At 35.2% G+C, this 22,458-nt stretch overlaps 4 protein-coding genes and 1 non-coding gene across 7 annotated transcripts; all 5 read left to right on the forward strand.

Moving 5' to 3' along the window:
• Positions 1-256: 256 nt before the first annotated feature.
• On the forward strand, positions 257-5,493 carry LOC111797552 (AP-4 complex subunit mu). The gene is made up of 13 exons (XM_023680595.2): positions 257-445; positions 769-863; positions 1,498-1,701; positions 1,926-2,042; positions 2,130-2,258; positions 2,748-2,874; positions 3,671-3,774; positions 3,855-3,959; positions 4,034-4,128; positions 4,280-4,367; positions 4,687-4,747; positions 4,829-4,902; positions 4,984-5,493. Exons 1-13 carry the CDS (start codon positions 388-390, stop codon positions 5,080-5,082), a joined length of 1,356 nt encoding a protein of 451 aa, XP_023536363.2. The 5' UTR covers positions 257-387; the 3' UTR covers positions 5,083-5,493.
• Positions 3,480-3,585, forward strand: LOC147792121 (U6atac minor spliceosomal RNA). The gene has a single exon (XR_015421565.1). It is a non-coding gene; the product is annotated as a U6atac minor spliceosomal RNA (small nuclear RNA).
• Positions 5,494-7,374: 1,881 nt separating the features above from the next.
• LOC111797301 (alcohol acyltransferase 9) lies at positions 7,375-9,161 on the forward strand. The gene is made up of 2 exons (XM_023680280.2): positions 7,375-7,939; positions 8,057-9,161. Exons 1-2 carry the CDS (start codon positions 7,490-7,492, stop codon positions 8,939-8,941), a joined length of 1,335 nt encoding a protein of 444 aa, XP_023536048.2. The 5' UTR covers positions 7,375-7,489; the 3' UTR covers positions 8,942-9,161.
• Positions 9,162-14,531: 5,370 nt separating this feature from the next.
• On the forward strand, positions 14,532-17,164 carry LOC111796528 (basic helix-loop-helix (bHLH) DNA-binding superfamily protein). 2 transcript variants are annotated; one of them, XM_023679186.2, is made up of 6 exons: positions 14,532-15,076; positions 15,186-15,831; positions 16,051-16,248; positions 16,492-16,551; positions 16,642-16,701; positions 16,788-17,164. In XM_023679186.2, the coding sequence occupies exons 1-6, from the start codon at positions 14,937-14,939 to the stop codon at positions 16,947-16,949; spliced, it is 1,266 nt and encodes a 421-aa protein (XP_023534954.2). In that variant the 5' UTR covers positions 14,532-14,936; the 3' UTR covers positions 16,950-17,164. The 2 variants fall into 2 exon arrangements, with proteins under 2 accessions (XP_023534954.2, XP_023534953.2); XM_023679185.2 differs by having other exon boundaries at positions 14,536-15,076; positions 16,492-16,557.
• Positions 17,165-19,008: 1,844 nt separating this feature from the next.
• On the forward strand, positions 19,009-22,363 carry LOC111797393 (bifunctional nuclease 1). 2 transcript variants are annotated; one of them, XM_023680381.2, is made up of 11 exons: positions 19,009-19,362; positions 19,620-19,985; positions 20,083-20,253; positions 20,344-20,393; positions 20,498-20,554; positions 20,673-20,738; positions 20,818-20,892; positions 21,064-21,182; positions 21,266-21,357; positions 21,884-21,939; positions 22,087-22,363. In XM_023680381.2, exons 2-10 carry the CDS (start codon positions 19,685-19,687, stop codon positions 21,934-21,936), a joined length of 984 nt encoding a protein of 327 aa, XP_023536149.2. In that variant the 5' UTR covers positions 19,009-19,362; positions 19,620-19,684; the 3' UTR covers positions 21,937-21,939; positions 22,087-22,363. The 2 variants fall into 2 exon arrangements, with proteins under 2 accessions (XP_023536149.2, XP_023536150.2); XM_023680382.2 differs by having other exon boundaries at positions 19,677-19,985.
• The last annotated feature ends 95 nt before the right edge of the window (positions 22,364-22,458 follow it).

Genomic DNA, 22,458 nt, shown 5'->3' on the forward strand with positions numbered 1-22,458 from the left:
TTGAAGAAAGCAGCACCAAGATGTTCAACCAAGTTCTTGCCGTTTTCCAATTCACCCTATTTAAAAGGACCAATCTGCAAAATTCTCCAATGCTTTAGTTTGTGGGCTTGTAGTTGTCTCAAGTGCTTCAGTTCACGGGCTCACTATGGTATAATGGGCTGGGAAAGGTTTTGAGTTGTCGCCCCAATTTTGTTTGGTTGGTCACGTGATTTTATTCTGACATCTGCTGACGTGGCAAACAGCAAGTAGGTTCGTGGCTGCTTTCTTACCGCGGGAGTGATCAAGGAGCCTCTCATTCGGTTTGAGTTTCTTCGCGCCCGTTGTCTCTGCGAATCGGGGACGATACTGATTTTTTACATCCTCGACACGTTTGCTGAGTAATTGGCCATGATTTCGCAGTTCTTCGTGCTCTCGCAGAGAGGCGACAATATTGTATTCCGAGATTGTAAGTTTTTTTTTTTTTTTTTTCCAGATCTGTTGTGTTTTAAAGTTTTGAAGTTTTGAAGTTTTCTCCTACCGTTCATTGAATATCATCGGTTCTCGTTTCGATTTTCTTACTGTTTTCTTTCGCGTTTCTATTCTGAATCAAAACGGTGTTATGTTCCATGAAAGACTAAAGGCTTGTAATCTATTTGTGTTGTTTGAACTGGCGTACTAATCAGAAATTAGTGCTATGTCAGCTTATCAGTATAATATGCGTCTACTATTTAATACTGTGAATGAATAAGATTTCGTAAATTTGCCGTGGTTATTGTTAAATGCATGTAGATCGTGGCGAAGTACCGAAAGGAAGTGCTGAGATCTTTTTTCGAAAAGTGAAATTCTGGAAAGAAGACGGAGAAGGAGACGCGCCACCTGTCTTTGTAGGTTTTTTTTTTTTTTTTGTGTTGACTGCGTGGTAGTCTACTGGCATTTAGTCTGCTGCATACTCGCTGGAGTGTTAGAATTTGGAAATGCAGATTCAAATCAAAGACAGTTGTTAGACTTATGTTTATGATTTCGTCAATAGACTGGAGTGTTCCCTGCCTTCTGCATCGTAGCTATCATGATATCTATGATATATTCGTGCATCTGTTCCCTGCATTGCACCTGCTTTGTTGTAGGTTATTTACTGTGTCTTCCGGATTGGACATTGAGTGCAATGTATGCGGAAATGGCTGTTACAAACCATTAAGTTTTGTGATTTTCTTAATTTGCAGTGAATTAATAACCATTGCCTACTGTCTATAGCCATTATTGAATCAATGATATCTTTTTGCATCTATTACCTGGATTTCACCAGCTTGTGCAGGGCTTGGATTTTTTGTCTCGTAATTGGACATTGAGTATAATGTATACTGAAACATTCGTTATAAATAAACATGAAAGTTTTATGCATTAGAGATATTGGATTGTATGCTTCTTGATGTAGATATTGACTTCTCTTCTTGATGAAATATTTTGATTATACAATTTCTATCATATATTTTAAATATTTACATTTCTTTTTGGCGGCAGACTTTGGATGGTGTAAACTACTTTCACGTGAAGGTTGTAGGACTGTTATTTGTTGCTACAGCAAGGATTAATGCATCGCCTTCTCTTGTTCTTGAACTTCTTCAAAGAATTGCACGTGTGATCAAAGATTACCTTGGGGTTCTCAATGAAGATTCTCTCCGGAAAAACTTTGTTCTGGTGTATGAGTTGCTGGATGAAGTTATTGTAAGTTTGTTACCCTATCCCGTTGCAGGATTTAACAAATTAACTTCTTGTTTGCTCTACATTTCTGTGTTGCAAATCATTTATTTTTTGCTTGCTAGTGGTTAAGCTTTTCTTTTAAATGCCTCGTGGCCCTAGTGTATCTGTTTAGAAAATATGATATTTGAGAGTAACATACTAAATTTTAAACATGTGCATCTTGTTATATGGTTTTCATTTGGTATTAGGATTTTGGTTATGTACAAACAACTTCAACTGAGGTTCTGAAGTCATATGTATTTAACGAGCCACTTGTGGTTGATTCTGCACGCCTGCCTCCCCTTGGTCCGGCTTCCATTTTTGTGGTATTTCCTATACTATGTGACAATCTTTCTCAAGTTTTATGCCTTAAATATTTCTTCAGTGGACTTTCTCTACTCGTCTCTTTGAAGCAAGGGAGCAAGCGGATGCCAGGTACAGCTGTCACCAAGTCTGTGGTTGCAAATGAGCCTGGAGGTAGAAAAAGAGAGGAAATTTTTGTTGACATAATCGAGAAGATCAGTATCACATTCAGCTCAAGTGTGAGTATTTCTTGTTATTTCTTTACATCTTCCGATATTCTTCTTTGTTATCTTCAACTCAGTTAAACTTATCAGAAAATTCATATTGATGTTTTTAACATACATATAACGCAGAGTTGTTGACTGGTCTATTTTAAATTTACTTTTTATACAGTAGCATTCGCTGCCTGCCTAGTTTTGACTGCTGCAATTGGAATAAGAAAGGAGATTTTTCATGTGGTTTTCTAACTCACGAACAATGGATGGACACTCCCTTTTTTTTTTCTTAACTGTTCATTACCTTCTCAAAAATTTTGGGTGAATAAAAAGATGCACCCTGCACAATTCTATCTGTGTACGTCCCTGGTGGCCTCTGATTGAAAAGCTTTTCTGTGCACCTCAATAGAATAAGTGAACTTATCTAACAATGTGTTGTAATGGTTCATGCTAAATATTTGTATGTTTTTTGCATCGGAATTTTCATAATGAATTATCATTTGTTGACTACAGGGTTATATACTTACTTCAGAGATTGATGGTACCATTCAAATGAAGAGCTATCTTACGGGTAACCCAGAAATCCGTCTTGCTCTTAATGAGGATTTGAGCATTGGAAGAGGTGGAAAGTCAATATATGGTAAGGTTCTGTATTCTGTTAGGGAATTGATTAATAATGTATATTCGAGAAGTGATTTAAGAGGGTACGAACTTCGAGTCTTGAGTTACCTTCATTCGTTGCTTTGTGTGTGTGTGGATGGGTTGGGAGGGGGGGGGGGGGGGGGGGGGGGGATGGGGGCAGTTGTAAGTTGTAAGTTGTAAGTAGAGAAGTCACGTGGAATATATATTAGAGCTAGGAAGCTCTAAGGGTTGAATTTTTATTTTCCATTATGTTGTCTGATTGCGAAAGTTATATACCCTCTTGTTTGTCAATATTTAAAGGCAAATCCTATCATGTTCTATGGGTTATTATTATTATTATTTGCTCTCTTATACTTGTATATGGTTTTGTATGTATTTTTAATCTTTCTTGCCCTCTTGTCGTTTTCTTCTATCTGCTGCAAAGATATATTATGGATGACTATAGGCGTTATATATATTGCCATCTCCATATTTCAATTTGGGGCTGTTTTTTGTTATTGATATTCCAAGTGAATGACATCTATTTGCACCAAAGTCTTATGCTTTTTTTCTCTAGAAATAGCAATGTAAGTTGATAAAAGCTTTTTTTTTTTTTTTTTCTATTTGTTCAATTAGAGGGGAGATGGTTGAAGTCTCCCCTGACAGGGGCGGGAACAGCTTTTCCCCGTGAACACATATGGATAAAGTTTTTATCTATTTAGTTTTTTTTTTTTTTTTTTTTTTTTTTGAGTGCTTACTATTTTTCTCAACCTAACATTTTTTGGGACTCATCCTGCTTCAACCCATGGTGACAGATTATAGCAGTTCATCTGGTGGAGGAACAGTTATCCTTGATGATTGTAATTTTCATGAATCTGTGCATCTTGATAATTTTGACATTGACAGAACTTTGGTCTTGGTTAGTAAAAAAAAGATACACAAGTTATTTGCTTTAGCTTACTTGTGAATTGAGACTCTTTCTTGATTGAATTTTTAAAGGTACCACCAGAAGGTGAATTTCCTGTCATGAATTACCGAATGACTCAGGAATTCAAGCCTCCGTTTCGTATTAATGCCTTAATTGAAGAAGCAGGGTCTCTTAAGGTTGAAATGATTTCCCTCCTGTGTTTTAACATTTTTCATGATTTTTGTTATTGAAAATTACTGATTTCTTTCAGGCTGAAGTAATTCTTAAAGTTCGTGCTGAATTTGCCTCCAACATCACAGCAAACACAATAAATATTCAGATGCCACTGCCAACTTTCACAACAAGGTATGTGTAGTGTGCAGCATATAAAAAGTTCGTTCGTAAATGACTATCATTTTTTTGTTGTGGGTTGAACTCATTTCTTGGAGTTCAGTTGACTAATCTCTGCGACTTTTATCATTCTTCTAAATTTCTCTTATATTTATGACCTTTCCAGAGTCAGCTTCGAGTTGGAACCCGGAGCAGTTGGAAATACAACTGATTTTAAAGAAGCGAACAAGAGGCTTGAATGGGGTTTGAAGAAGGCAAGAAATTTCCCTTAACTTTTTCTCTCTTAAACGAGTTTTAAGAAAAAAAAAAATAATGTCAATAATTTTAGAGAGCCTGTGGCAAGTTATTCTGAGCATATTCTTTTGTATCTTTACTTCCATTTTTAATAAATGAATTGTCAATTTATACATTGATCTACTAATACTTTGTAAGTTCCCTGCTTTTTCCCTTTTTGCCACTCCTGTCGTTTTTCTCGTTAACTATTGGGGCATAACAAGATGCCAGTCCCTTGTTCTCTTATCATATTAGATGTCTGCATTAAAATTATTGTTACTAATAGGCGTTACATGGCAGATTGTTGGTGGATCTGAACATACTCTGCGTGCAAGGCTCACATTTTCACAAGAATCACATGGTAAATATGTTGTACATCAACGAATCAGATATTTTTCTTGGGAAGTAAATATATGCATTTAATATATATTTTTAATGGCAGGAAACATCGTGAAAGAAGCTGGACCTGTTAGTATGACGTTCACAATTCCCATGTACAATGTTTCAAGGCTTCAGGCATGTTATCTGAACAGAATCAAGTCTTCTCCATATGATCATCTCTTTTGGTGCTTACATCTTCCCTTTTTTTACGCGCAGGTTAAGTACTTGCAGATTGCAAAGAAGTCTAACACCTATAATCCATATAGGTGGGTAAGATATGTGACGCAAGCAAATTCGTACGTCGCTCGGTTGTGAATGTGAATGTAAACTACCTCATCTTGACTCTCTTTTTTATTATTTTGAGCTGTACCATCGGTAATCTAAATAAACACTTGCATATGCGGAATTATTTCTATCCTTTTGTGAAGTATTGCGTATGGGTATCCACCCTACAAGTGCATCTGTCAGGATAATTGTGGTCGACAATGTCCATAGTGGAAAGCTTAAAGTCGTCGATTTGTCGAACTGCATTCTAAAATAATTAGGAAACTACGGCTTATGGGCTATTTATACGTTCAGCCGGATGGCCCAGATTCTAGTAGTTGGACAGGTCAGTGCTCTGAAATTTACTTCGATGTTCTTAGTTTGAACTTTTGAATTTAATGATGATTAAGTATTAGAATCTAAAGTAATGAGTTTCAACATTTATACTGATTCTTTCTTCAATTCATAGTCTATTTGTAGGATTTATACAAATATTTGGGTCCGCAAGTGGAGTTTTTTTTAGAATGGACAAATTCAATTGTTGAATGAAATATATTAGCAGGAAGGGACTTGATGAGTAATACCTTTCTGTTAGCGTATAAACATAACATGTGGTTAATCGTATGCATAGAAGAGTATTGAATGATGAATAGAGCCCCTGGTTTTATCTTCTTTTCTTTCTTTGAACAGGTCAATTCACTCTAAATAAATGTCGATTAGAGATAAGATGCATATGCAAATCGCAAGGTATAGCGGAGAATTGTTTTCATAGCCTTAAATTTTTATATGGTTTTCACATTCATTTCCTACGGATACGATAAGATATTTGCATTGTTTGGTATGGATAGCCAAAAATGGGAGTCTCATCATTTCAATCACCAAAAAGTTGTTGATTGTTCCTGAAAAAGTCGATTGGAGGTCCAGCGTTAATCTATGATATGTGGTATATTTCAAGTCAAATACAATGAATTCGTTCATTTCTATAGAAAGATGAGCATTTTCTGACCGTGAATAAACCTTTCAAATCAAGAAATTTTGTTGTTGGCTGAGTATAAGATTTCATTTCATTGGCCAAGCTGGCCTTGGCTTCGTAGGTTCGTAGCTTTGGATAAAGAAGGCGAATAATTTAGCTTGCTAAAATTAGACATTGATGGTAACCAACGGACTTCGAATGACGAAGACGACGGCTCTAATTTGGTTTGATTATTGTAGGGGTATCAAGACCGTGGCTATAAAGTTCCATTTTATGTGGGCATTGTAGGGGTCCAATTTATTGGTTCTCACCTTGTTCCACGTGGATAGATGAGTTGTAGTAGATCTTCGTGTAAAAAATTGTACTATTTTCTAAATCACGGGTAAAAGAAGGGGAAAAAAATAACTATTTGATTGAAATGAAAAAGAAAAAAAATAACAAATTTAGCACGTACAATAAAGAAGTAATAAATATAAATTAACATTATCTTGTAATTATAGTCATTTCTATATAAAAAAAAAAATACCATACTTGGGCACTGTGGAAATCATTGGGGATTTCCCTGATCTGTTTTATTGTGTTTATTAGTGCCATTTAATTTTATGAACAAGTTACGGGTTGAGAGAAGCTTGTCATAACTTGTGGCCAAAAACAAATGTTCCTGGCTATAATAATTAGACAAGGCATCTAATCTAATCATGCTAAGTCCTTATGACAAGATTTTATTTTCATTCCTTAGTCGACTAAGGAACGATTTCACTTGGTGTGGACCACTACACAAAAGTTAAAGTGCGAGTCAATTAACATTGATACGAAAAAATCTAATTCCAAAAAAAAAAAAAGTTACTTTCTTTTGACTCATAGCCACAACTTTTATACTTAATTACGATTTAGAATTTACTATAGAGATGCTTTTTAAAAAAATTAAAAAGTAATGAAATTATGGATAATTATTGAGTTTTAATTTTTATTCAAAAAATACTAAGTTTGTTTAGCAATATTTTGGTTTTGTTTCATAATCTACTTCTTAAACGAATTTAAATTTAAAAAATAAAAATTCTAAACACTAAAAAGAGATGCTAATAATAATATAATTTTTTAAAAATTATATGTTATTTATTTATAATTTGGTTAATGGATTTGAAAGTTTATCTAAAGGATGAAGAAATAGATACCAAATCACCTTTATTAAAAAAAAAAAAAGAATCAATTTTTGAAAAACAAAAATAAAACCTTGTACACGGAAAATGTACTTTTATAGTTTAAAATTTTAGTATTCAAACATAGGAAGCAAATCAACACATTGTGACCATAAAAATGCGATCTTTCTTCAAAAGAATAATAATAATAACCTAAAATTTGAGGGAAGTTGAAACCATAAGAGAGGTGAAAAATATGAATTAACATTACTACTTTTGCCACCCAACACCATAAAAGCCCTCGACATCCCCATTTCTTGTCTTCCAAAACAAAACCAGGATCTCAATGGCAGAGGGCCTCGTAATAAAACGTGAGCAACTCCCAAAGTGCGAGTATCGAAACGACCCCGTTTTGATCAAACCAATCACCGAAACTCCGAAGCACATTCTTCCACTTTCCGACGTGGACGATCAAGCATTCCTGAGATTTTCCATAAAGTGTGTTTTGGTCTTCAGAGGATCGATGGAAGCAGAATGGTTGAAATGGGGTCTTTCGAGAGTTCTAGTGGATTACTATCCTCTGGCTGGGCGGCTCAGGACTTGTCCCCAACACCTTCACAAGCTTCAAGTTGATTGCAATGGAGAGGGCGCTTTGTTTGCTGAAGCCTTCTTGGACGTCCACTCTCACCATTTTCTCTCGTTTACTTCCAATCCAGACGCCTCTTGGTCAACCCTTTTGTATAAGCCTAAGGTGGATGCCCTAAATTTCGCCCAACTCCCTCCTCTCCTTCTTCAGGTTATTTTTCTTTCTTAATTTTTAATATTATTTTCAGTTATTGTTCTAATAAATTGTTATATTTTGCTCGATAAAAAAAATTACAAAACGTAATATTTAAAAATTAAAAATTTTCAGGTTACATATCTCCGGTGTGGAGGTATGATTCTAAGCACGGCAATCCATCACTGTTTATGTGACGGCATCGGAACGTCTCAATTTCTGCATGCCTGGGCCCACATAACTTCCCAATCAAATCTCTCCCCTCCACTAACCCCACCGTTCCACAGCCGCCACGTGTTATCTCACCGAGACCCCACCAGAATCCACTGCGCTCACCCTCAGTATACCAAAACCCCACGCGCCAACTGGGACGTCGACATCACTAAGTCCCTCCAATCTCAGCCGTTGGTCCCTTCTTCCTCGATCTTCACCACTTCTCAAATCCTCCGCCTCAAACCGTCGTTCAACTGCACCACATTCGAAACACTTGCTTCGCACACGTGGCGCTCTTGGATTCGTTCGCTCGACCTCCCTCCTTCGCTCCACGTCAAGCTCCTTTTCCCTGTAAATATCCGTAACAAACTTGTCCCCAAAATCCCTAAAGGCTATTACGGAAACGCCTTTGTTCTTGGATGCGCTGAATCTTCTGTTAACGAATTGACCGTCGCAGAAGACTTAAACGGCGTCGTTCGCTTGGTGCAGAACGCGAAATCGATCATCGATGACGATTACATCAAGTCGACGATCTTTCAGCTGGAGGACAAAAGCCTCCAAGCCGACTTGTCGGCCAGTTTAGTTATATCGGACTGGTCGAAATTGGGATTACAGGACTTGGATTTTGGGCTTGGGAAGCCTCTTGTAATGAGCCCTTTGTCCAGCGATGTCTTCTGCCTGTTTCTGCCGGTGATCGGAGATGTTAAGGCCGTGAGAGTGCTCGTGTCGGTTCCGGTGAATGTGGTTGAGAAGTTTGAGTATTACATGACCGGTGAGTACTTTTCCGATGGAGAAACGAACGTTTGAAAGCAGGCCCACATCCTCGGCCCAAATATGATACAAATGGGCCTTACAGTGCTGGTCTGACCTTCCCAATAGGCCCAAAATGTTTGCCGCATTTTCAGGAGTGACCTTAACAGTTTGTACGGCAATAATTACCGCGGTAAAATTATTGAGTTGTTCTTTTTACCACGTCCAATTATCAGTTGTTCAAGAAAGTAAGAATCTCATTGTAATTTTTTCCCCATATGGAGTCCTTAACCTACACAAATATTTAACTCCAAATGAAAAATAAGCCACTTGGGAGAGAATCTTGAGAGATAGATATTTTTTTCCGGAAAAGAAAAAAAATAGTTATTTTATTTAAAATCAACAGTCTTATATTTAAAGCAAAAATTAGCAAAATTAAGCCACCTTATATTTTATAAGCACATAAAGATAAGATGGAGAAGAGAATTAGAGGTAATAATTTCTATTTAGGAAAAACAGACAAATGAATAAACCAAAAAAATTACGAAGGTCAACTTGTATAGTATATAAATGGAAAAAGGGGGGAACATTATAATTTAATGTAATGTTTGTTTATAAATAAATGAGAATGGAAAAAAAGACAAAACTACTGTTCATAGATGCCCCTTTATTCTCTGTTTGTGTTTGCTGTGGTGTACCGCACCATTCCAGATTTGTTTTTAAGGAACCACCGTTTTCTTTCAACTCTTCTGCCATTAATCGGTAAAGCTTTTCTTTTTTTTCTTTTCTTTTTTAGAACTTGGAAAATAAGAAGAAAAAAAAAAAACAATGTCTGTACCATACTTGGTTAAGAAAAGACACTGAAACATTCCCAACATCCCTATGTTTCTTTGAATAATTACTATCAATAAATAAAAATTAAATTACCAATTTTCCTATTTTCTTTTTGTGAAAATAAAATATCCGTGCATTGTTTTCGATACGTTAATATGAATCATAATCTGTTACAAAATATATGAATTAAGAAAAGATGACAAACTATATGAAAAAAATAAATAAATAAAAAATACATATGAGTGAGATATTTTATATAGCTAAAAAGAAAATATATAATATACTAATAAACAAGGTTCTTTGGGTCGAGGATGGCGGGTAGGAATCCCAGGTTGACTATTTAAGTAGATGGCAATGGATTTATAAGTAAAAAATATATGTTCACTCGTACGAGATCTTTTGGTCCAAACCAAAAGCAAAGTTATGGGAGCTCATGCTCAACGTGAGATCCCACATCGGTTGAGGAGGAAAACGAAACATTTTTTATAAAAATGTAAAAATCTCTCCCTAGCAGGCGCGTTTTGAAAACTTTGAAGGGAAGTCCAAAAGGAAAAGTTCAAACAGGATAATATTTACATATTTTTTATAAAAATGTAAAAATCTCTCCCTAGCAGACGCGTTTTGAAAACTTTGAAGGGAAATCCAAAAGGAAAAGTTCAAAAAGGATAATATTTGCACATTTTTTTATAAAAATGTAAAAATCTCTCCCTAGCAGGCACGTTTTAAAAATTTTGAAGAGAAGTCCAAAATGAAAAGTTCAAAGAGGATAATATTTGCAGGCGGTGGGCTTGAGTCATTACGAATGGTATTAAAGTTAGATACCGAGCAATGTACCAGTGAAGAAGTTGAACCCTGAAAGAATGTGGACATGAGGTGGTATGCCAACAAGGATGCTAGGTCCCAAAAAGAGGTGGATTGAGGGGTCTCATATCGATTAGATATGGAAATGAGTACCAGGACACGAGGCCCCAAAAAGAGTGGATTGTAAGATTTTACATCCATGGAAGAGGAGAATGAAACATTTTTTATAAGCTTGTAAAAAACTTCTTCCCAACATACTATAAACAATATTATACCATTAAGAGGGTCTATTATCCAACATTTTTTTAATGTATAAAATAGAGTAAAAAGAAGGGGGGAGGGGGGAGAGTATGGCCGCGGAGCATTTATAAGATTTTTGCCCTAAATTTTAGAAAGCAAATATTCTCCTGTTCCAATGTTTTGTCTTCTTCTCAAAAACCCACCTTTACATCTCCCTACTTTAAAGTTAAACCCTTCTTTTAAGGGCTGTGCCACAAAAAGACTTAAAAAAAAAAAAAAAAAAAAAAAAATCAGATCTTTAATTTTTATTATATTCAAAGTGGAATATTATTATTTAGGTAGCGTTGTCAACGAGTTAACAATTATTTATTTTTCAATTATTTTAAACTAAACTCATTATTTACCACGAATTCCTTTCTTATTTAGATCTCAACTTTGGAAAAGTATCTTTTAAATTCTTACCCAAATTTCAAACATTCTTTCTAAAAAGAACCCTTCTAGAATTAATTTCTGGTAGTAACCTAAAACAAGTTTAATTTTCAAGAACCGAATCATTATTAAATGGACTAAAAACTAATAGGACATTTTATGTCCTGCACGCTCACACACTTATAAAAAGCATCTTCCTGCCAGAAAGAAGAGACATCTAAAAGCTTGGTGGTACTAAGGGTTACTGTTGGTGTAATTTCTCATACAAAGAAGCTAAAAGATGAATAAGTAAAGAGAGAAAAGTTACCACTTTGAAAACCCTTCACAATAAGCATAACCCCAATTAAATACATAATTAATAATTATTTAATGTTGAAAACAGATTATTATAATTATATTTTAGGGAGAGGAATCTTTCCAGGACACCAGATCGGAAAAGTGGGGTTAAAGGATAGGAAGGTTTTTAATGCGACTTACATACATGAATATATACATATATATATATATATATATCGAAAAACAGGCAGCTTTAGTGGGAATGAATGTTTTTTTTTTTTTTTTAATTATATTAATTAATTAATTTTTAGTATAACATGAGAAGTTGCTGCTAAGATAAGTAAAGGGGCAAAAAAGGTAAGAAGATCAATATAAAAAGAAGAAAAGGTTTAAAAATAAATTAAAAAGAAATAAATAGTCAAATATATAAAAAAATACTATTTATTGAATTTAGGGCTTACTCTCATCTCACATTTTAGTTTGATGTGATCCTTAGTGGGCCTTGTCGAATTATTATACCTCTTTTTCTTTAACCTGAATCATATAACTTAATTTTATTGCCTTTTAATTATTAATTCCCATTTCATTTTTTTTAAAAATGTTTTTATCATCTAAAGTGATTCGAGGAGTTGAACTAAACAGGAAACACGCAAAACTTTAAAAAAAAAATATATATATATATATATATATATATATTTTATATAATTCATTTATATTTTACATTGTAAAATCTTTAAATAAACATATTTGTTGACATTTCATTGCAACCAAAAGTGCTTCTACTAATTACAATTATGTTATTAGAAGATTTTCCATCAAATCATGAACCTGAACCTTTCTTTATAAATTCTCCTTCACCTGATTGAACTGTAAGAAAAGAAGAATCAATCGAAACTCTTTTCCTATCCGAGTTTAGAGTGAAAGAATAAATAGGTGTAGGAGCTGCATGAGAAGAACCTATACAGGAGAGTCACTGGCGGCATGCTTAACACATGCAAGTCGGCAGGGTCGGGGCCTTTCTCGCTGGGCGAGGTCCGTTCAAAAAAAGGTCTTAGATCTCTTTGCGGATGGAGGCTATCTGCGCCCAGAAACGAAGACTTTCGAGAACAAATATTGGACCGGGATTTTGATTCATATTAATATTCAACAAACAAAATCAGGTCAATTTTTGGATATCAAACGGACCTCCCCAGAAGGTAATTTTAATGTGGCCGTCTACGCAGATATTTCCAGATCCTGAGAAAGAATGTTATTGGCTCTTTCCGAATACATATTTCTCATTTCTTCAAAGTGAGGGGAGAGTAAGTTCAAGAAAGGCTAAGACAGAGAGGAGCGAACGCTTCAAACTTCCAAAGCCACTTGTACAGTAATCTCTCATTTTTGCAAAAAGTGTATTTGTAATAATCAAAATATACTTTATCGTTTAAAATTACTTCAAATTAAAGTAAATTTTATAAATATACCTATAATAAATATATTTTTCTTAAAATATCCAAGGGATACGACATATTCTTAAAATATCTTATCTACAATTACAGAAATCATATGGTAAATTGAAATACATGAAGTTCGATTTATTTCATGTCTATATTTCAAATAATTGACTCGATTTAAATTTGTGAAATGAAAATTTCAGGCCATTTCTTCAACTTTGCTCGATTTTGATTTTTATTCTTTTTAAAGATCGAGAATATGTGGGTTATTTTGTTGAATAAATAGGTTAGACAGTAATAAATATGGTGCTTGCCATTTAGGTGGTATATGGGTGTGACAAAATTCAATATTTTCTATGGCATCATCATCAAGGCTTCGAACCCAAAGGGTTTTAGCTCCATGGCCCCTCATGCCTCCACGCGGACCAAAACAGCATAAATTTGGTGTCGCTCTATATAAACTTTATTAATGTCTGCTTATTAATTAAACTTTATTAATGTTTGGAGTTGATTGTTCATAGAATATGGTTATTTCTCGAGAGAAGTGAAGATAGACGTTGGTGGGGAGCAGGAAGTTACCATTATAAAGCTTCCACTTTTTGCTGATAAGTTTAAATCAGAAAATTCTAATAAATGCGTTAGTCAAAATTGCCTTCAAAAGTTGCTGTGTCATTCAACCCACACAATTTATTTTAGATCAAATTAATTCTCTCATTTTCTTATTATCTCAAAAAAAAAAATAATAATAATAATAATAATAAATATATATATACACACACCCATTCATTCGTAATAAGCGTGGCATTACCTTTTTTGGACTTCTCAAAACCACGTGGTATCTCACAATCTCCCTCTACGTCTTCTCTGACACACTGCCTGATGTTTTGCTCTATACCATTTGTAACATTTTAAGTCGACCTCTAACATATATGGTTATCTTTAAGCTTTCTCTTTCAAACTTTCATTCAAGGTTTGAAAACGCATATCTTGAAGTGAGGGAGAGATTTATGCACTATAGTTCCACCTCGAGCAAATGTGAGATCTCAGGTCTTCTTTCTTTGATTTTAATTTTCGAAGAAAATGGAAAAAGAGGGAAAAAAAAAAAGAATTATATAAATCAATCCAAAGCTAATTTTGAAATTAATAGAATTAGAAGGATAAAATTTAATTACTTAAATTAAAAGGCGAAGAATATGGTTTTTTTTTTTTTTTTTAATAATAATTTTTATCATAAAATTGCAGTCTGACAAAATTTGATATTTATTTCGGCGTTCAAGGCTAGACTTTGACGTGGCATGAGGGTTGCTGGGAGAGAACTACTTTTAATGCATGCTACTAACAATGATGACCATGGGACACTCTTACAGAACATAACATGAGGCCTTTGTGGATAATAAAATTATGTCCCCATAATTCCCAATCTTCAACTTCAAAGCTCCACAATTATATCATTAAATACACAAAAACATATATTTATATATATTATCCCTTCTCAAGCCTTGCGATGGAAGGCAGCTGGGTTTCTTAATCAGATGGGAGAGGAAGTAATCATGTTCCTGTAATTGCAGATAATTCGGAAAAAAAAATAAATAAATAAGCCCTAATTTAAAGAAATATAATAAAATAATTAAAGTTACTGAGAGGGGTATGGGGATGAACAACCCCACGCTCTCTCTCTCTCTCTTTCTTTCTTTCTTTTCAAGGCTACTTTAGTAAGCCAAATATTAATAATAAAAAAAGGGGAAAAGTTTGGGTAAAAGCAAAATATGATGTGTTGGTTTGTGTTGCCTGGGAATTTGGCTATGCCTTCAGATTCTTAACGCTTAGAACAAAGCTATACTACTAGGGGGCCGCCCTTCCTTCAGCTGCTACTCGTTTTTAGTCTTGATTGCTCATCATCTTCTTCTCTTCTTGGGATTTTCAAGCTCCCTTTTTTCTTTTTCTTTTTTTTTTTTTTTAAATTGTTTATATATATATATATATATATATAGATATAGATATTATATATTTATTACCTATCAACTTCAGTGGTTGTGTATATGGATTCTGCGGCTAATCTCCATCAGCTTCAAGAACAGCTCCTTGTTCCTTCTTCTTCTTCCTCGTCTTCCTCTTTGCCGGTCGTTTCATCGTGTTTAGGCCTTGGAAGCAGCCATGGCTGGACTCCAAACGTATCCCCGTAAGTTTACTTTTGATTTATTATATGCTTTTAAAACAGCAATAATTGAGATATTTGAGGTTGATTAGGGTTTCCAAGTTTTTTGTTTGTTGCTGTTGTGTTGTGACAGGAATAATAATAGTTGCAACTACAACCCAAGAATATTCAATGGATTCACTTCGTGTCCAAGTAGATCGGATTGTGGGCAGAAAAATACAAACAGTTCTTCAATGCTTCAAGATTTGGGGTTTCAGTGGAGTGGCGCCGTGAATACAGGGACCTTTTTCACTCAATCTCTACACGACCCACAAGCTGGAAAAATCAAAGACGAAATCTCATCTTTCCCCAAATTCACACAAATCTTGAACAACCCTTCATCTACAAATCAAGATTTCCATCATTTTCCTTCTACAAATCAAGTAAAGAATAATAGCAACAATGATTCGGATCTTAATGACCTCACCAACAAGCTCTTGATCAAAACCCTTATTTCATCCGGCTGTCAAATCAACGGTGGTGATCCTACCAAACCAAATAGACCCCATTTCCCTCAAATATACCCTAGTATCAATGTCTCTAATTGGAACCTCTCATCTCCGGCGCCGGCGTTCTCAAATTCCTTAGATTTGAACTTACAAACCCCGGCCGATATGTTGCTCTCCGCCGCCAATTTCAGCCACTCGCCGGATAGTTTTGGTTCTTTTAAACAAACGCTTTCCGATTTTCAAGATCAGATGCATCCTCCGCCGGCGAGCCTCCCATGCATTCCAAATAAAGTGAGTTTTTTTTTTTTTTTTTACCCATTTTTTTCAAAAGTTTGATCTTTTGCATTAGAGAATGCAGTATGGAAGGTATTTTCAGCTTTATACATTTGTAATTGTAAATGCATCTGCCTGAATCAACGACTTTTACTTTCCTTTTCTTTTCTTTTCCATCCCTTAAACGCTGATTTGTCTTCGCTCCACTTTTTTCTTTTTCTTTTTGGATTCTTAAAGAGAAAACCCTTCAGCACTGAAGCAACCGAACCTAAACGACCTTGTAACTCCATGGAGCCCAGCCTGAATCAACAATCTCCTCCTCTTAAGAAATCGCGATTGGACTCACGCGCTTCTTGCCCTCCATTTAAGGTTAGAAAAGAAAAATTGGGTGATAGAATTGCAGCCCTCCAACAATTGGTCGCACCCTTTGGCAAGGTAATTATTTAACACATAATATAACGTTTATTTAATAATATTTTAAATAAATTTCAATGGTTAATTAATTGATGTAATAAATTATGAATGATTTGACCCACTGGGATTTTTGAATGAACAATCCTAGATACTTCATAGAGTTCTAGGTAGCTCTTTCTAGGATTGGGCACTGTTTTGTTTGTTTGTTGTTCTTGTAAAAACGTAGGTTTTAGAATGACGTGTAATGCTGCTGATGTGTTGCAGACAGACACAGCATCCGTGTTAATGGAGGCCATTGGATACATAAAATTCCTTCAAAATCAGGTCGAGGTACTTCCTTTTTCCCCTTTATTCTCTTTCTCTTCCCGTTTGAACCGGTGTCGTTTCATACAAACTAACCCTTTAAAATTGCAGACGTTGAGCGTTCCATACATGAAGCCCTCCTCCAACAAAATCACAAAGCCGACATATCGGGTAAAAATAATTAATAATAATAAAAATAATAAAGAATTTTGGTTTTCTTCTCTCTGGATTTAATTTTTGTATTATTATATTTATAGAGTTCGGTGGAGGACGGAAATGAAGAGCGGCCAAATCGAGATCTCAGAAGTAGAGGGCTGTGCTTGGTTCCATTGGGGTGCTTGTCTTACGTGACCGGCGACGGCGGCGGAATTTGGCCGCCGACGGGGTTTAATGGAGGAACTCTTGATAAATATAATTAAAATATATTTATTCTCGGATGAGTTTAAGAAAAACTGGGGCTCTGTGAATTAATGGAGCAAATTTGGTCAGTCTGTTTAAATCGATGGAGAGATACAGAAATGGACCAAGTTTGATCCATTAATATTAATCATTTCATGTATTGTTAATGATCCCTTGGATCAAACTTCACATCCTTATTTTGCTATCTCTTAATTATCCTATTACCCTTTAATTAGTTTTGTGCCACATTACTTTTATTTTACTTAGATTTATATATTAGTAATAAAAATCCATCTTCAGATCTGATCTCAGTTGGAGAGGGAAAAGATTTGCGAGTAGGATGCATTTTAAAACATTGAAGGAAAACATTATTACTTTCATATATATTAACTCAACCGAGAGAATAAACTTTCATATATTGAATGAAGAAGAAAATTGACAAATTGAATAAGGAATCACTTAGAGTCGGAATTAGATTCTAAGGAAAGACAACAGACAGGTTTTTTTTTTCTTGGAGAAAAAAGAGATCTTGTGTTCTTCCGTTAGTACAAATTCGATTGATATCGACAACCAGTTCGACAGGAATGAGATCTAGAAAAAGTCAGTAGAGGAATAAAAAAAATACATGCTATTGATGCTACGCTATGCCGACCTAGGATGCGACTCGCGAGCTAGTCAACAACAGGTTCTAGTCACTCTTTCAATGTCATGCCATTGTAGTGCCACGGAACCTTGAACAGGAGCGGTTAGAATCTCATTACTAGTGTGTGGAATACAAGTGCATCCAAGCACAATTCAACCAAGAAAGTCGAAGATTGCTTCATCAAATAAGCTAACCTTTTAGAGAGCACTAAAATGTTGGAGGGTGAGAATAATTATTACTTTCATTAGTTTGAATTTTGTTATGTAATGTTTTTTAATTAAAATTATATGTGCATATAATAAGATGATAAATAACATGAATTGCATATAATAAGATGATAAATAACATGAATTGTTTTTTATGTATCTATTAGTACATATATAATATTGTACATTTGGAAATTTTAAATTTTCTAAAATAATTAATTATGATTATATCAGTAACATAAAAAGTAATAATAATTTTGAAAAAAGGATCAATAATTATAAACAACCAAAAAAAAAAAAAAAAAGTGAATATTCTATTTAAAATAATGATGATAAATGGATGATTATTAGCACATTCAGTGTTCTCTCCGCATGTGGATTAACGTTTTTATAAAGTCTAATTTGCAAATATTTTACTCCCTCTCTATATATAATTGGAATATGCATGTATATCAAGAACTTCCAGACTTGTAATTTAAAAGTGGATATTTGATTAGCTGTTTTGGGAGACTTGTTAAGCTTAATTTCAATTTTAATTAATTTTTTATTACAAAATTACAATTAATTAATTTTTGCTTGACTAATATATGTTATTAGAAAAAATAATGTACAATAAAAGAGATGAGAAAGTCGATTATTAATATCACGTCCACTTGAGCTGTCACCGCCGAAGTCTTTGGGAAAAGATATTTTTAGGAGAAGTGGAAGAGAAAATTGATATTTTTAGTCTGCGGGGTAGCCTTATCCAAGAACGTTTCAGGACGGTTGTAATACACGTGGCGCTGATCCAACCCTTTGATCTGGCCAGCCGCCGTCGACGGTAGACAACACACCCAATTTTGTCCATTGCCTTGCTCTCATCCGAAAAGGTCATAAACACCCTCCAACAGTACTGTAATTTATTTGGATCCTCGTCTTATAGAATCTTAATTAAAAATACTTTATAAAAACTTGAGGATAAAACAAAATGCTTAAGGGTTGTAATGGCAATTTAAAATGAATTTTAAAATTCAAGAGAAATAAATGAAATTTAAAATGGGCGTTTAAAAAATTGAAAAAAGGAGAACAAAAATAATATTTAAACTATAAAATTATTATTTAAAGATGTAAATTATTGTTCCCGAAAGAATATAAGAATCAATCATTATATAAATTCGTCTTTTTCTTCCTCGATGCTTCCAGGGGCATAATGGTAATTTAGACTACCTATGAGTGAATGAATCATTATGCAATGGCGGGTGCTATGAGCTCTAAAGTCTTCATTCACACTCCTCCATTGAAGAATCCATTTATCTTCTTCCCCGTTTGCATTTCCTCCTTATCCGTTCACCTTGTCAGTTTTGTTCTTCCGAGTTTGTTCTTTCAATTATCTGTCAATTTCCTTCTTCGATCTGTGTCGTTGGTAATTTGTTAACTTAAATTTAGCCATCGATTCCGTTCTTGAAATTTAGATTTTTCAATCTAGAATTCCGGGATGCGGGAATTGTTTTACCGGATCGAGCTGTGATCGCCGTTTGTAGCGTACTAATCGGAGACCTCTGTTACGAATTTTTGACGTGATACGGCCTACTTTTCGTATAAAAGGTAACGGATCTTCAAACACTTCTCAGTGTCAAGACTGATGATCAAGACTCGCTTTATTTCCCACCGACGATAACGATAGACTCTGATAGGTAATGGAAAACGTTGAATCCGACTGTAATTCATTCGAACTGATGGCTGAGACTGTTTTAATTTTCTTTGCTCGAATTTCTTCACTTCAAAGTTCAGTTTCCTTTCTGTAGCGTTCACCAATTATATGCGTTCGAATCGCCAATTTCTGTTTCTGTATTTTTGGTCAGGATTGGGGATTTTGCACATTAGTTTTATCTGATCATTCACATTTGGGTGAACTGAAGGACGCGAGATGGGGTCTTTGCAAGGACCGGTTGTTTGCCCAACTATTCGCGCCAAGCAAGCAGGATTCTGTTCTCTGCCAATCAATCGTTCTTTAATGGCTTTTAGGTTTCGAAGAGGTGAATTATGGGGTTTTGCTGGGACCAACGGTTTGCGTGCCAAGTTACCAGGTATTTCTCAGCAAGGCTGTGCTAGAAAATGCAAGACATTGTGTTGCAGCTTCAATTCATCATCAGACGACAATGGAAGTACAGCAGAGAACTTCAACGGGAAGGATGAAGAATACGTTGAATCGAGCGTGATTGAGGCTGGTATGCTGAGCTGATGGCCTAATTCATCATGATTCGTTTTGGTTTTATGGTGCTATTACCTAATTGAAATGGCCTTTGGTTTGTTTGTGCTGAATAGTTGAGGTGAAAAGTGGTGCCGATGAATTCGTGATTAAAATGAGGGATGGTAGGCACTTAAGGTGTGTTCACAACAACCCTCACGGTGGGCATCTGCCGGATTATGCTCCACATCCTGCAATTGTGTTGAAGATGGAAGATGGGACTGGTCTTCTTCTTCCCATAATCGTGTGTACGTATCGTTCGATTATACTGTCTAACGCACGCTCTTAGTGTTTTTGAACGAATTCGAACTTTTTTGCCAACATTTCATCTTTTGCAGTGGAAATGCCAAGCGTGCTGCTTATGGCTGCTATGCGAAACGTTCCAATTGTATGTTTGCATTGTTTTCTCTTGAGATTGGATATAACATTTTGGAAGTCGAATTATCTGCCTTTGGAAATGAATTTCTAACAGTTATTATTATTTGGTTCCAGGCCAGACCAACGATGTATCAAGTGGTGAAAGAGATGATTGAAAAGATGGGTTATGAAGTATGCTTTGATTCATCTTTCTCTTTTTCCACCTTGTCTTTGAGTTTAAAGCTTAAGTGGGATGTTGGATGTGGACTGTTTGTAATTTTAGTCGCGAATATTTTATTTATTGATGCAGGTCAAACTCGTAAGGGTTACGAAGAGAGTGCACGAGGCATATTTTGCTCAGTTATATCTCTCAAAGGCATGTATAAGTTTCTCCCTTTGGATTCTGTACTCCTTTCTTAGATAAGTTTAAGAGATTGAGTTTTTGTGCGTTTCAGATTGGTTGTGAGACTGACTGCATCAGCTTCGATCTCCGACCTTCAGATGCAATAAACATTGCAGTCCGATGCAAGGTAACTGAAACTGTTTCATGCTTACTTTTCTTGGTTGAGAGTAGCGACTCGGGTCAAGTGCCTCTATGCGTGGCTGAAAGAATTGTCGAAATATTTCAGTTAGTATGTGGCATTGAGTTGCTGAAATATTTAGATGTTTTTCAAATATTAGGCATCTTGCAATTGATGCAGGTCCCAATTCAAGTGAACAAGTATCTTGCTTACAGTGATGGCATGAGAGTTGTTGAAACTGGGAAGCTGCCATCCCAGGCCCCTGCTACGGATGGCTTATTATTCACCGAAGTGGATAGGTAATAAAATATTTTGACAATTTGAGACTCCTGGTTCATTTGACAAGAGAAAATGGGATTTAATTGAATTCTTTTGTTTTCAGGCCTAATGGTCAGCCTTGTGCTGAAGCCAAAGAGTTCAATCTTATCAGGAATATGCTGATTGCTGCTGTTGAAGAGCGCTACAGAGATGCTGGTACCTATTCTGTTGTTCATTTATGATCGTTCTAAATGAATTTTACTTCTTTGATTTAGAACTGAAGCTTCCATTCTTTAGTAATGTTTTACCATAGAGTCGTTGAACGTGTTGGTGTTCATGCGAAGGTCGAAAGACCGAGAATAGTTAATTGCTTAATATGTGGGATGACCTTGTGGGTTGTACTTTTCCAAACACAAACAAAATGATATGAGAAAGGGAGGGTCGAGAGAGGCAACTAATTGGCGGGCTTGAGGAATAGTCGAAGCTATACCCAATCGAAAAATGATGTTATCCAAACTTGACCCGTTGATCCTTTGGCTTTTCCAGCGATACAAGCTTATTTATTCTAGTAATTGTCGTTCTGTTTTAGATAGTTCTAAAAAATCATCATAGGTATCCATTTGCTTAGACAAGTGCAATTTTAGGACAAAAACAAGCCCCATTTTGCCATTGATGTGAGATTATATTCAGCGTGTGAGCTGTACAATATACATTTGGTTCTCATTGTTGGTCTGTATTTCAGCTCAATGGAGGGACAAGCTCAATCTTCTGAGGGCTAGGAGGAATTTGGCGTAAGAGGTAGACAAACTCCTTCATTCTCTATATTCAATATTTCTATCACACTTTTTTGGTTGAATCATTCATTCTCTATATTCAATATTTCTATCACACTTTTTTGGTTGAATCAAGAGGATGTAGACTGAAAAATACTCTATGTTTCTTCAGTTACTCCTGGAGAAAGAATACATGTACATAGAACGTAATTGCTCGGGGCCGAGGTTGGTTTGCGTGGGTAAATTACATTGCCTCTCGCCTCTTTCTACTTGCGTTATGTATTTAGCAAACTCTGTGAATATACGTATAGATATCTATATATATATGTGTGTGTTTGTAGATAGAAGAACTTGGTGGTTTCAGGTCGTCAGATGTGTTCTTTGTGAAATGCATGATATAACCAAATCCTTTGATGCTTCACAATCATGAATTGCTTATTTATATGTTAGTCACTGCTTACATAATTTGATAGCCAAGAGTCCCGTTTTCATTCTAGTAGCTCGCCTAAATTTAGACCTTTAAAATATGATTTTTGTTAGTTAA

This window comes from Cucurbita pepo, chromosome 6 (genome assembly GCF_057944985.1).
Source record: "Cucurbita pepo subsp. pepo isolate OVF chromosome 6, ASM5794498v1, whole genome shotgun sequence".
Lineage (NCBI taxonomy): Eukaryota > Viridiplantae > Streptophyta > Magnoliopsida > Cucurbitales > Cucurbitaceae > Cucurbita > Cucurbita pepo.